The sequence below is a fragment of the Copadichromis virginalis genome, linkage group LG10, assembly GCF_057382275.1.
Source record: "Copadichromis virginalis isolate Kocher_CV1m ecotype Utaka linkage group LG10, C_Virginalis_male_GT1.1, whole genome shotgun sequence".
Classification (NCBI taxonomy): domain Eukaryota; kingdom Metazoa; phylum Chordata; class Actinopteri; order Cichliformes; family Cichlidae; genus Copadichromis; species Copadichromis virginalis.
The window spans coordinates 23,489,198-23,503,602 of NC_140627.1; the positions used below are offsets into that span (position 1 = coordinate 23,489,198).

The 14,405-nt window shown below is 39.9% G+C and overlaps 1 protein-coding gene across 4 annotated transcripts in view; it reads left to right on the forward strand.

The window, feature by feature from the left end:
• Positions 1-1,142: 1,142 nt before the first annotated feature.
• The window catches only part of sh3pxd2b (SH3 and PX domains 2B), a 33,622-nt gene continuing 20,359 nt past the window's right edge, over positions 1,143-14,405 (forward strand). For 3 of the 4 annotated variants that reach the window (XM_085470730.1, XM_085470732.1, XM_085470731.1), the window contains exons 1-3: positions 1,143-1,515; positions 4,227-4,307; positions 11,758-11,833. In XM_085470730.1, coding sequence (XP_085326856.1) covers positions 1,444-1,515; positions 4,227-4,307; positions 11,758-11,833 — 229 coding nt within the window. In that variant the 5' untranslated portion in view covers positions 1,143-1,443. The remainder of the gene's footprint in view (positions 1,516-4,226; positions 4,308-11,757; positions 11,834-14,405) is intronic. The other variant, XM_085470733.1, reaches the window with a different exon arrangement.

Sequence of the window (14,405 nt, forward strand, 5' to 3'; positions counted from 1 at the left end):
CGAGACACAGGATATCACTTCATGTTTTAAAGTCTGATGTGTGCGTGTTAAGGCATTTCCCACTAACATATGACTCATTCAAGCATTTAAGAGTTTCTACCTTTGCATTAACAACTTGTTGGTGATTTCCAAAGAGCAGTTAAAACATGGCCTCCCCATGTTTTACACCTTCTCTGTACCTGCTGACAAGGATTTCATACAAAAGTGTTCAGTTTAGGTTCATAATGCCATAAGGCCTGCTACCACTGGTTTTCAGAGTAATTCTTGTGTTATTTGGCATCCCTCAGCCTTTTCTCCCCCGGTGCTCTTTCTCACCCTTCCACTGAGATCATTTCTTGTGAGACCTCTGCAGACAGTAGATGTATCAAGTGAGGGCCGGATGGATTTCCCACGACCTGTGTCAGGTCTTTTATGGATTTCTTTCTTTTTTCCCCCCTGTTTCCTAAAGACATAACTTTCAGACACTCAAGTCTAGATATTTCTAGGCCTAACACTTCAATTTTGTGTTATCTTTGGCAATTTTCAGAGATTTAACTAAAGAAATGGAAGAAAATTATGTTTTGCTAGTAACTAAGTGTCTTAAAAATACAATTTAAGGGGGGTTGCTAAGTTTAGTGTTATATATAGACAGCACTGGTTCATCCCAAGAGTGCCTATCTCTTTGATGATTGACTCAAGACTTTTGCACAGCACTGTATATCTGAACGATGTCCTCTGTAGTTTGTAGTTAGCATATGAGTTGAAAAGTAAGCTCAGACTCAAGCCATCTGATTCAGACATCTGCAGCTCAGCTGTACGCACAGTGAGACAACATCCACTCTTAACTGTCATTTAAATTGCATCAGTGTTATTATATTGCTAATGGAGAGCGGTTGGTCGCAAAGAAGGCGAACATTCAAAGTTGCGACAGAGAATTGAAATAAATAGAATTCCAATTTAGTGAGAAATGGGCAAAGTTCGCTCTCCTTAAGTGCTCTTGAGCACGCAGTTTTTGAGTGCTGTCATATTGATTAAAGCCTAACATCTAGCTCTAAGTGTGCAGACTGAAGCCCGAGTGTTCCTGCAGACTGTGGTTTTGCTCTGAAGCTGGAGGGTTGGTCCACGAAGCGTCCCAGTTGCTCAAATGGGAGTAGGCGAGCTGGGATAGGCTGGGAGTTTGGTCGGGGCAGTCAGCGGGTCGGGACAAGGCATGAGAAAGGGGGGGAAAGGAAGAACCGATTATTAACTTCTGGCTTGCGAGAGTCTGAATGTTGGACAGGAAATTTTGACGTGGGCAGCTTTACGGGGAGAAAAAAAGGCGTTTGTTCAGATCGATCCCAGCCATTCGGATGACAAAGAAGCGTCGCAGTGTAAACTTTTTCAGCCGGGTGTGATCGCTCGAAAAAAAACCCGACAGGGATATCTGCTTTTTTTTCAACGGATCCGTAAAAAGAAGGGGACATCATGCCACGGCGCACCGTGCAAGAAGTAACTGTTCAAGATGTCCAGAAGCGGAGGAATCCGAACAAACACTACGTAAGCCTTTTGTGTAATTACCACAACCGTGTGATTTGTTGCGTGAAATGTGCAACAGATCGCGGATATTCCGCAGTCTCCCCCTTTGTCCTGTTGGGAAAAGTAAAAAACAAAGAGAGTGTCAAATTACAGCTGACCAAATCAGCCGAAACGGTCAAGCAGACTTTATTAGAATATGATTTCTGAAAACTTCAGGTCATGCTCAGACTATTTAAATCTGTTGGGATCTTTATTCTTAAGACCAGTAACGACCGACATCAAGATTTACGCTGTTATATTTCAGCAACCTGTACAGTGACCCAAAGTCAAAAGCTCTTGTGTTGTTATCGTTTTTCAGATTGTTTTTGACCTAATAAAATGCTCATTTAAAAAAGACGTGAGGATATCATTAAGAAGCATTCGAGTGGCCGACTCACGTGACCTATGACCCCTTTTCTCAGTGTGCATTTTTTTTAAGTGACTCCCAGAATCACATGCATGTGACCGTAGCCATTGCAGCACCTTACCACTGAAGCCTGCAATGGTGGAAGAGCCCAAGAAACATAATATACAGTCAGCCCAGTCCCCTAACTATCCACACTGGCTAGTTGCCACTGGTAACCAGGAAGTAGGCTATGACTAACATTGTAGGCTATGACAAGTAGGCTATGACTGTGTCAGATATTGTCATTTTTTTTATTACTATTTTTAAAAATATATATATTTTTAGTTTAGAGAGTTGTGTGTTTCTTTTCCAGTCAACAGTTGGCGAAAGGGAGGGAAAGAAGACGAAGAACTTGGGAATAATTTTCTTTTCTTAATAACCAGACCTTGTGTGGGAGACGAGAATGTCATCAGGACAAAGCCTCTTTTTTCATAGACAGTAGAGCTTTTATTAGTGACTAGTGAGAGCTAAATGTGGGTGTATTTGCCTGCAATCCTGCACTTAGTATAAAGTCACACATATGACATCACTTGGTGTAGTTGGCCAGAGAAAGAGAGAGAGTCGCAGCCAAGGCCTTAGCAGGTGTTTGTGTTAGTTCCGTGTACATGTTGTGTCACTGTGTGTGTGTGTGTACTTGTATGCATCCATATGGGTGTGCAAATTTAAACCGGGGGCTGAAGGACCAGCAGACCTTGTACCGCTGTGAGTGTTAGTGGTCAAGGGCGCAGAGTTCTTGTGGTCCTGTGTCTTCTCCATCTGTTCGTTCAGTCTCTGGTGTACTGTTATTTTATGCCTTTTCTCTCTTACACAGATCTCAAGGTTCCGGGAAATTTAAAGTCTCAGGTCTGAACATGTAGCTTGAATAGCAAAAAGCTGCGTAAGGCTTGTCTGCTCACCAGAGTTCAGTATATCCTATAGAATTTCTAACACAAAGCTCTAATTCTTAAGAGATATCTGCAAATATCTAATGGCTGAAGTTTTTTTTTTGAACTTGGAACTTTAATTAGGAGGGTTAGTTATGTTTTTTTGTATCAGCTCCTGTTTCCTATGAGTTGTTGCAAATTAGTTTGGATAACAAATATTTCTTAATTAGTTTTATCTGCAGCAAGGACACAACAGGATATCTTTGCACTGATTAGTTTTTCTTCTCATTGATGAGTAATTTAATTCTAGTAGTTGGTCAGACAGAACCTGAACTAGTCTTTTTGGGGAATCTTCTTTTGTTTAATGAAGATGGCCTTGCTGCTTGTCTGTATAGCTCCCGTAGTTGATCAGTCCATCGTAATATCGGATTCGAGTCCACCGAAAAAAGAGAATGAGGCCTGAAAGGGTCTGGGATTGGGGCCAGCAGCATTTAGCCAAACACAGCAAGCCGCAAGGGTGTTTCCAATCACCTCCCTGCGTCTCCCCTTTCATTCTTTAAAGAACCAAATCAAAATCTGCTGCTGTCCCCAAACTCTTGACATTATTTAAAGTGCATTATGATTTACTGTTTTAGATATATGTCTGATTGAAGTTGCAGCTGCACCTACACAGTCAACCTCTTTTTATCTAACCTAGTGCTGCCCATGTTAGAAAGGTAGCACAAACTTTGTGGGTTTTTTATGATTATTATTATTATTATTTCACTCTTCTGCATGTATACAATTATGACAAACAATTATGTTTTCTACAGCAGGAAGTGATGTAACTGCACTAGGAAGTGAAATCATCTGATATCCTTGTTCTTTTCATGTGAACGGATGATGACATTGGGGGCTTTTCATTAGCATGACTCCTGACTTCCCGCACTCAAGTCTGTCTTAGCTCCTCCCAGCTATGGCATGTGGTAGATGTGATGGAGGAAAGGAGAAGTTGGTGGTTTCAGGGTGTTTTAAGTGGAGCAATTTGCTCATAATGGATGGAAGTGTGGCATTTAAATGTCACGACACAAGACTGGAGACTTCTGTGTAGGATGCACCTGTGTTTCCTTTTGCAAGGTTTCTCTGAAAGCCTCCTCTTTCTTTATCTCCTTGAGGTGCATTTAAGGGACCAGAGAGCAATTCTTGGGTCGCTGGAGGCAGTGGGATGTGGGGAAGCATATGTTACAGTAATGAAAACCACTCAGTGACAGCTGCGTGATGCTGCCAGAGAAATGGGATGTCTGCTATATGCAGCCCTCTCTAGGATTCATAACACTCCCAAATAATGGTAGTGACTGAAGAGTGATGCCCCAAGGGCTTTAGTTTTTCACAATAATAGCTGTGCATTAGTTTCAATGTTATTTTCCTTTATTTTGCTTTGCCAGGTTTACATCATCAAAGTGTCCTGGAGCGATGGCAGTACAGAAGCCATTTACAGACGCTACAGCAAGTTCTTTGACCTGCAGGTGAGTGAGCCACTAACTGTGTGCGTGTGTGTCGTCATTTTTGAGTTTCTTTTAATAGTTTTAAATGTGTTCTTTCACTTTTGTCGTTTTGGGGGACTTTTTTTTTTTGTTTTGTGCTAGCGGACAAGTGCACAGGGCAGGAAAGGCATGGAAGCACTGTCTCAGTCATACAAGACTAGTACTTGTAGCCAGCCTCTCCCTGCTCCACCCTTATAACCCTGGTAATTATATTGTGCGAGACGAGTCGGAAAATTCCAGTGAAGTTAATAGAGGACAGTGATGAATGCGACTGTGGCACTGATGACCACAGAAATGTCTGAATCATTCTCAGACGTCATGGTGATGGTGCACGCTGCACAATGAGGGAGTCTTATTAGTATCCTAGTTTCCTTTTGTCTTTTTGAAGGTAATGGATCTGAGGGAGGTGGTGGTGGTGGTGGTGGGGGGGTGGCGGCCCTGGCTGCATCAGACACCAGAACATGGACTCCAGGAAATTCAGAAAGGCAATTACTTTTAATGAGCATGTAGTCAATTTCGAAAAGGCGTACTGTCGGCCCTAATTGGATTAAATTCCTTTTAATTGATTAAGATGGTCAATGCATGGGTAATGAAGTACAGAACTATAGTGCCTCACTGAGTTTTCTGAGGCTGCGTGTGTAGCATTTAACATATGGATGTGAAGTATTCATTTCATTCATTTGACTTGACCCCTAGTAAAGCTGCTAATAGAACCATTATCCATTAATTTTGTTTAATCCATACCACCTTTCTGTTGTTGACACAGTATAAAAGCATGGATAAATATGAGCATAATATTACAGATAATGTCGAAAGGCTGCTCTTTAAACATCATCTGTATAGTATAAATGACTGTATATATGTTAGTTGCATTACAGTTGTGTAATTGGTCAACTACTACACACAACAGGCAACACTTTATTTATAACTCAGACTGTATCAGATCAGTGTTTTAGAATAAGAGCGTATAAGATGTGTTATACATAACAGATAATGGCTCATCTTTTGTATCTCTGTATGGTTTGGTACTAATATATAAAAGCCACATTAAAGTTTTGGCATTTCTTGGAGACAAGTAGAAAATTGTAATACTCTGAATATCATCAGTGTCACTATAAGTTTTATATGCAAATAAAGAGTCACCAAGTGCAACTGCAATGGGTGATTCCAGCTTTTTAAAGTCACCATGCAGCATTTATTCCAAGTTTTCTTTGACCAAGTTTAAACTGTACATTTTGTCCACAGCTGCATCAGGTTACATGACCTGCTGTCATGCTCCATTTTATTGGGCTGACAGTTTTTTTTATACAAATAAAATAAAAAGAAAAATGAGCTGCAGAATATTTCAATTTCTCTACCATCTGTTATAATTGCATTACTCTTTAATTACACCCCCAAAACACTAGTTGGTGGTGGTATTATTGGGATGCTGTGTGGAGTATCTTAGTGTAATTCTCAGTGTTACAATGCTGACTAAGCTAACCTTGTTGAAGTCGAATAGCTGAAATTACTATAACACAAAAAGAGAGCAGATTTGGAACAAGCTGGGTTTATACATGGTGGCAGTGCTATGAAAACAGCAGATGGTTGCCCCAGCAGATTACTCACTGCTGTGCAAGTGTCAGCATTAGCAACATTAGGAAGCCAATCAGTCCCAGCCCATCACATATTAACATGCATTGTGTTTTAAGGAAGAAAGGTCTCTGTGGGTATTAGTATGCTTTATATTGATTTCCATGATCACACGGTGTCGGTGTATTTGTATCAACTAAAGCAATCACACTAGCTGTTGTCTGCATTGCAGCGTCATGTTGCATAGCTGGAGAGGTGCATGTCAAGCTGCAGGACATGTTAATTAGATTTCATTGAAATTGAATATATCCAGTGACCAGTTGTGGCTAATCAGCTGGCTTATTCCGATCACTAGCACACTGATACATCCCCCATGTGTCTGATATATTTTTATATTATGTTATCATTTTTCTGTAATCTGTCTAACAGGTTCCTTCATAATGTCTTTCATTATGTGGCTTTGGCTTGTCTTGTAATGCAGATATTAATACATCTCTGGTCATTCCACAGCCTTAGTGTTATGCAGGAAGTGCTAGTCACCACATCCTGTCAACATAACTGCCCTAAGCAGCTGATTCTCTTTCTGCAAACACAGCAGCATGTGCTTTTTGTGTGGCTGGCACAGACTTTGTTGATTTTGCTTCACTAAGGGCTGAAACAAGATATAAAAGCAGTTTTCTCTATTATAAATGTAAGTCTTTTGATGCATGCGCAAAATCAACAATAGCAAGGCTGTTATTTACATATTGAAAATAAAGAACAAATCTTAGGATTAACCATGCAGCAGTAACAAAATAGCAAGTATTTCTTGTTCCTGGCATTCTATCTTTGATCTGACAGATCAATAGCTCATTTCTCTAAGGAAGAGAATAGCTGAGCAAGAGCCAGATGTTCTTGTCACTGAGGATATTTCTGCTACTTTTTTTTTTTGCACCATCTAGAAATGGAGAATTTTTCTGTTTAATTAACAGCTTTTTTTAATAGATTTTTAACCGTGTTCTCATCAGACAGATTCATCATACTCACAGTTTAAAAACATCAGCTGGGCTGTGACTTAAGCTATATTTACATTGAAAATTGTTACTCAGAGAAAATTAGAAGCCACAGAAAGCCTTTTTTTTTTTTTTTCACATACAGTAAACATCCTCTGTCTGGGTAACAAACACTGAGCATGTGCAAACAGCTACTCACTGAACAGACAGAGGTGTGCCTCCGACAGGAGAGAAAGGCACTTGTGCTGTTTTTGAGATTTTTTTTCCTCAGAAAAACAAGAGGGTAAAGTTGTTCCAAAAGTTAGTAGTTGGCAGTTGTTCCAGAAGTGAGAGGAAGGCCAGAAACGTCAAAAACATGTTTAAAACTAAAAATTCTGTTTATTCTATTTAAAATCATGAATTGACCTAAATTCAGTCCAATTGTAAGAAGCTTAACATTCAACCACGAAACTTAATGTTTGTGTTCGGGAATGCAAGTAAACAACTTATAACGCATCTTAATCATAAATAACAATGTGCTTTACGCTTGTTTCTCCGCTTTTTGTAAAACATTACATTTGAAAATGTACAGATAATAACAGTTATTATGTTTTAGCATTAAACAAAACATTAAGCAAAACATCACTTAGAGTGTACTGTCTTGATCTTTGTCAGTTAGTGTGTCTGTGTGTGTCTTTGTGGAAAATATCATCCTGGATACACAATACAGTTTAGGGGCTTTTTTGTCTGTCTGTGGATACGTTTTTGTCAACATGATAGTGTCACAGCCATACAAGACACAATCTTGAAACATGACACATCTGCAGCTGAGCTCATGATCAGAGGGGGTGGGGGCACTGGGCCTGGTGTGAGCCCATCCCATGGTGGCTTCTAGTTTCTCTCTTTTTTTTTTTTCAGTGCATTCATCCTAGCAGCTTTTCAGTTTGCTTCCATGTCACAAAGAACAGTTTCCATTCTGCACACGTGTCCATCGAGCTCTACAGGCTTCCTGCATTCCCGCTCGCCTTGGATAGTGGATATATTTCTACTTTAAAGCTTAAGGGGGGGAAGAAAAAGAAAACATTATTTGCTTATTCAGAGTTGCACAGCTGTCACATATTTTCCATCTGCAGTAATAAACTCAGCTTCTTGAAACGGGGGTTGGGGGGGGGGGGCAGATTATTTGACTTTGTAATATGAAGTTGCCTCTTGCATTCATTTCACAAAGCAGCAACAATGTGATCATTTCTGTGTACTGTAACTATGGCGATATTTTTAATGTCCTCAACAGTTCATTTGAAAGAAGTAAACTGATGACCTGAGAGAATGAGATGGCTAAAACGAAAGAAGAAAAGTTTCATAAAAATGCTGAACTGAGTGTATCAGGATTATCTTGGGTAGATGAAAATAGACAGTTTTCATGTATATAGTCTATAGAAACGTCCGGGATTCTACTAAATGAATGCTAACAAAGCTATACCAAATGTTATCATATTTGTTAGCTTCATTATGTTCTTGTGCAGATTCATCATTCTTGAGAATGGGAGAGGTTTCTTTAGCAGCATGGCACAGATCTCCAGAAAGTGAAGCTTTGAAATGGGAGCTCTACTCTGAACTTTCACCCCCTGGCTTCTTGTCCACGTTGTTGTCTGCGAAATCACTATCTTTGTTCAGGATTACTCATTTTTGAAAAATGGCCTATTGTTAACTGCTGAAGAGATGACGAGCACAATTGAAACCATTTATTTTTCCCATGTCGTGCATGTTTTCACTTTATGCATTCGAGAAACTGAGGGATCAGAAACCAACAGATCCTCTGAAAATTGGTATTGCTGTAAATTATCATGGTGAACATTGCATTGATACTGCACATACCTTCTATTTTGCCCATTGCCATCTTGATGTTTTTGACAAGCAAGACGAGGATCTGAATGTGAAGCTGCATGTTCATTGAGTCAGTCACAAGTGATAGGAAGCAGAAGTTACAATCATCCTTTATATTGCTTATGGCTGAATGGTAAATGGCCTGCATTTGTATAGCGCTTTTCTAGTCCCTAAGGACCCCAAAGCGCTTCACACTACATTCAGTCATTCACCCACTGGCGATGGCAAGCTACATTGTAGCCACAGCTGCCCTGGGGCGCACTGACAGAGGCGAGGCTGCCGGACACTGGCGCCACCGGGCCCTCTGACCACCACCAGTAGGCAAACATGGGGTTAGTATCTTGCCCAAGGATATTTGGCATGCAGCCAGGAGGCAGCCTGGGATCGAACCACCGACCTTCTGATTAGTGGCTGACCTGCTCTGCCACCTGAGCTACAGCCACCCCTAAGGCTGAGAGTGCTAACAGTAGCCAGAGCAGGTCTGCTGGGTAAACTAAGCCATCACACATAGTTACCGCATAGTCATTACCCCAAGCATCTTTTTCTGCATTAGAGAACAAGTGTTTATCCGTTGGGATTCTTCATTCTTCATTTGCCAAGTTACTGTGTTAATATGCTTTCGTCTAATTACTTAGTATTAATTAGTCAGTGTTAGAGCTAATTACTATCGCATAATACCGTGGTTAACTTAAATACTTAAAAAAACACCAACAGGTTAAAGAACTCCACAAATGTGAATGGTAACAGTATGTTGCCATGAGAACAGTTTCCCCACAAAGGGTTAAAAAATGGTTTCAGGCTTAATTATGCAGTGAACTGAGTCAGAGAATGTCAGGACTATTGAGACAGGCAAAGAGAGCAACAATTGTTCATGGACCTTTTTCATGCTCAACAGTCTGGAGCTTCTTAGGTCTTTATTTGGTTTTTGATTAAATACTGGTGATGTGGTTTAAAGGGACATAGACAAGACAAATTACAGTCCCTTGAAACATTATGTGACTGTAAATCTGCAAGCAAATGCTGGATGAAATAACAGTGTTTAAAAGATTGCAGGATCATAATAGCCTGGGAATGTAGCATGTAGACAATGTAGAGTTCTGTTCAACTGAGACCTCAGAGCACTTGTGATGCTTGCAGCCGTTACTGGTGTGTTAGTTTACTATTAATATTATTATTATTATTAACAGGGAGTCTGATTTAATAGCTTAAGAGGAAGCCTGTTACACAGTGGTCTGGATCTTGCAAGATATATTGGCATGATTGTCTGATCTGAGGGGTTCGGGTGCAGAATAAGGCATTAAGACTTTGGAGCTACAAAGTGGGGCCATTTCATCTAATGATTTACAAGTAATCAATGAAAACTTAAATGCGTCTGTGTTGTGAATGGGACGGCAGTGTAATTCTGCTAGGACTGGAGTAATGCGTTATCTGTCTTGCTGGCTGCATTTAACTGAAATCCGTTAAATACATCAGTTAGGCACGTATGCAGTGAGTGGCAATAATCAGCAAACAGGAGAAAATGGTGCGGGGTTATGGATAGGATGTTCAAGTATGTCATTGAAGAGTATTGGTCTGACCTTGGAAATATTTCTAATCTGTACCAAAATGAACGTAAGATATGTTGTTTGGAGTCAAAGTGTAGACCAAGAGAGTCAAACTGTATTCAGTGTTTCCATTAAAGAGTTTCTTTACAGAATGTTTGCAGGATTTTTCCTTAAATTGTGGAGAATCATAATATTTTCTAAACACCTTTTATCAGGTGAAGAAGCACATAGATTTGGTTGGGGGTATTTTAGATTTTGAAATGAACTTTTAAGTAAATAAATGAATATATTCATTGTATTCCGAGTGCAGTGGAACAGGCACAGAAATAAAGTGCCTAATGTAGAATTTTGGACTTGCATATGTTTATCTATACAATACTAACACATGACTGAGATAAACTCCATAGCACATAACTGAAAAAACCACATTTTAGAAAGTTAAAACCATATGCAGCTTTCCTCTCCTCTGCCTTAGCCTGTCATCCTCACCCCTGTCGAGGATGGATATTTGATGTTGAGTGCATGATGTAAATGGTATGTTGAAGAGATGACTTGACTCGCTCCATATGCCTTTTCTTGTTTGACTGCCTCTGATTACAGAGCAGATACAAGTCTTAGAGTAGACACAGGGACTGGGGCGTGTCTGCACTCGCAGTCAGACACATGGGAACAATTACAGTGTGTGGGGTACTGGCTCCTCTCTGTTTCTCTGTCTCCTTCCCTCACTCTGTCTCTTTTGTCTATGTCAGGCCATCTTTTTGTTTATACAATCCTACTCAAGGTGGTACTGATTCACCGACTAAGCATCTGACTATTTGTCTTGTGATGCATTTCAAGAAAGTACGGAACTCCAGTAACTTGCTTGACTCATGTTCTCTTACTATTCCTGCTTTTGTAGATGAAAGGGATCATTTTTCGGTTCCTTTTATTCGTTTTCATCATATAAAATACAGATTTAGCTTTATTGAGTAAATTAGTTAAATTGCTGTAGCACAGTATTTTGATTTGTAATTAAGCTTGTATTTTATGAACCAGTTTTTGGATTGACCTTCTTGTGATTTCAGGTTTTAACTTAAGGAGAAAAAAAAGCTATAAGAATAGGCTGAGTTTCAGTAAGGTAAATATAAGACTGTTGAACTTCTTCGCTGCCACTGCTTTCTAGCCTTTTAAAAATCATGGCAAAGGAAATGTTCCACTATGTCAGCGGTGGTGCTCCTTAGCTACAGCTACAGCAACATGTGAAGTAGAGGGGGGAAAACCATACCATCTGCTCAGTACATTTATAATTATTGGCAGATCTGCATTTATTGGCCAAATTCCTTGTTGGAACTGCTGATTTGTTAAAAAAAAAAATCATCAGTTTCTCTTAACCACCCTCAGCTGTCCTGTGTATGTATCCTGCATGTGTGAGAATGTAAAAACCTTACATGCTAATAACTTTGATTAATCATCGCGTTTCAGATGGAATTGCTGGACAAATTCCCAGTGGAGGGAGGCCAGAAAGACCCTAAGCGCCGGATCATTCCATTCCTGCCAGGTAAGAGTTGAACACACAGTCCCTCAACGACCAATCACAGAAAAAAAAGAAGTGGCACATAACTGGGCATTATTAGGAATAAATGGAGAATACACCATTTTTACAGGCCATCCCAATTAAACTTACCTGATTTAAATTTGTCTAATCTTCCCTTCAAGGCTGTCTTCTGAAGGCCTTGTGATCCACTTCTAGTGCTATTTTTAGAGTCCTTCCTGAAAATCCCATCATGACCACTTATTTTGGGTGCTCTGTGACTTCGTCATGGACCTCAAATGTGTGCAGACAGCAAAAATTTACTTTCATTCAGCAGTTTTCAGTTGAAAGACCCTGGTTTCCCAAACCACAGTGTATCAGGAAACCAGGGTCATGCTCATCATTTTGTTTGACATTCACTGGTTGTGCAGCGTGAATTTGTCCCTTTGTGTAAAGCTTAAGGTGTCGAGCTCTACTTCAATGTCCCGAGGCGTCCTTAGTCCATTAGTTTTCCATTTATGTCCTGACGAGTCTGGTCACGCAAACCTGTGTCAGTTCCTACCGGCCCTACTCAACCAGATTTGCTTCCCTGTCACTTTCTCCATAAAATCAAAATCACATTTAAGGATCGCTGTCTTGACATACTGACAGAGATTCAGCATGCAACACAGAGGTAAAGTGCAAAGGCACAGAATGAGATGTCCATAAAGTGATTGAGGGAAAAATCGGCCAGAATTAAATCAACAAAGTTTAGATTTTTAAGGGCTGATTCACACAGAGCGATTTAACCACAGCTCATGTGCTTATAATACGGAAAGGTTTTTGAACTCCTGTGTCGTGTCCTTGCTGCAGTGTCACGTCCTTGTATTATGTGTGCTCCCTTTGATCCTTCAACCAAACACACTGGGCAGCAATGACTTACTGATGATGACCTTTAAATGAACTGGAGGAAAGCCGAGTTAATCTTTTACACGTGCGCTTAGAAACCAACTAGAACAACCTGAAGCAAAGGTGTTGGGCATAAGCATATTGTTTCTGCCACTAAGCAAGAATATTTTAATGCATGTACTTTTTAAGCATTGGACTAAACCACATTATCTCAGCAAATGGCCTAAAGACACATTATACCATCTATGTGAATCAGTGCTGGAGCCTTTTAGAGAAACAGACTATTTGCCAGTGTTGCATGTATTTTTAACAGAAATCTGAATGTTATACTCCATATTCATTATGATAATCCCAACTCAGCTCCATCATTCTCCTGGCTGAATCATCATTGAGAGAACTGGCTAAAATATCTTCTTTTTAGTTTTCACTATTTTTTTTTTCTCAAATACAAATGGCAACAAAGTTTGTTTTGAAAAGGGGGCTTTGGGTGTACTTGACCAACTTTTGAGATCCTGCTGAAAGTAATCCTTTATGAAAGGAAGAAAATCCTTAATGTCAACCCCACCCACATCTCCCCCACCAGGCTTGGGATGTGTGGGGGTTAGGGTTTTTTTTTTTTTTCTTTAAATGCCCATGCAAGTCTGGAACTCATTGAGAGGATGCTCATACAAAAACACACACACATTCACCCCGTTTGATGAAATCTAAGTAGGAAAGGAAGGAGAGGGCGATTTTTTTTTTTTTAAAAGATTGCTTTTCATACCATCCTTTTTACATCTAAGCACTGCATACTGATGCATTAAACATCTACATTGAACTCTGAGCGTGTGCTTCCTGTTTTTATTGCCTGAATAAATTTAGTGCCGCTGAGGATGGCACTAAAGTGCTGCTTCTTTGGTGCTGCTAAGGCACCACAAGTAAAGGTCTGATTGGACTCATGGACATTTGCATGGGACGTCCTCTAGGAATGCTGCTGTGAAGCTGTTTGCATGCTATATGAAGGTTTTTATCCTGAGTGGCTGAATACATGGAGATTCAAATGAAGGCCCATTACTAGCATCAGATCGGACCTCTGTCTGAGAGGGATCCCAAGCAAACAGTCTTCTGAACTGCACAGTATTCATTGACAGCCAAGGGGAAATAAACCCTAAAACATTCACTTACAAAGCAAAAGTCTGGAAAAAAGACGGGGGCCAATCTCACAAGGTACGGAAGTGGTTTTCCCTTTCTGGTTTGGTTTGTTCAAGGCCCCAAGTTGTTTTTACTCCTTGGTATCTCTGCATCAGCAAAGTGGTTTGTCAGTAAGAGTACACACTGTAGAACTTGTGCTTTCTTCTCTTTGACAAGCATTGACAGCATTTTTACTCTGAGGTCAGATTTTGGCCTTTGGAAGGAATATGTTAGAAGTCCAATAAATACATAACTTTATGTATTTTTCATTTACGAAGTCAACTCTTTATCTTTAGATAGATGGTGCCATCTTGGTTTTGTAGATTGATTAATAAATGACATAAAGATAAAATGATACATTTGATGTGTTAATCCCACCATTCAGAGTCAGGTTGAAAAATAGTGAAAATAGTGAAAACCTGTGGAGGAATGTGCACCTGTGTAGTAATTACAACATAGGCGCAAATCAGTATTTCTTCTTATACTCCGTACACGCCTAGACGTTGTGTTATTTAAAACCTTAGTGGCCAAGTCATTTTGT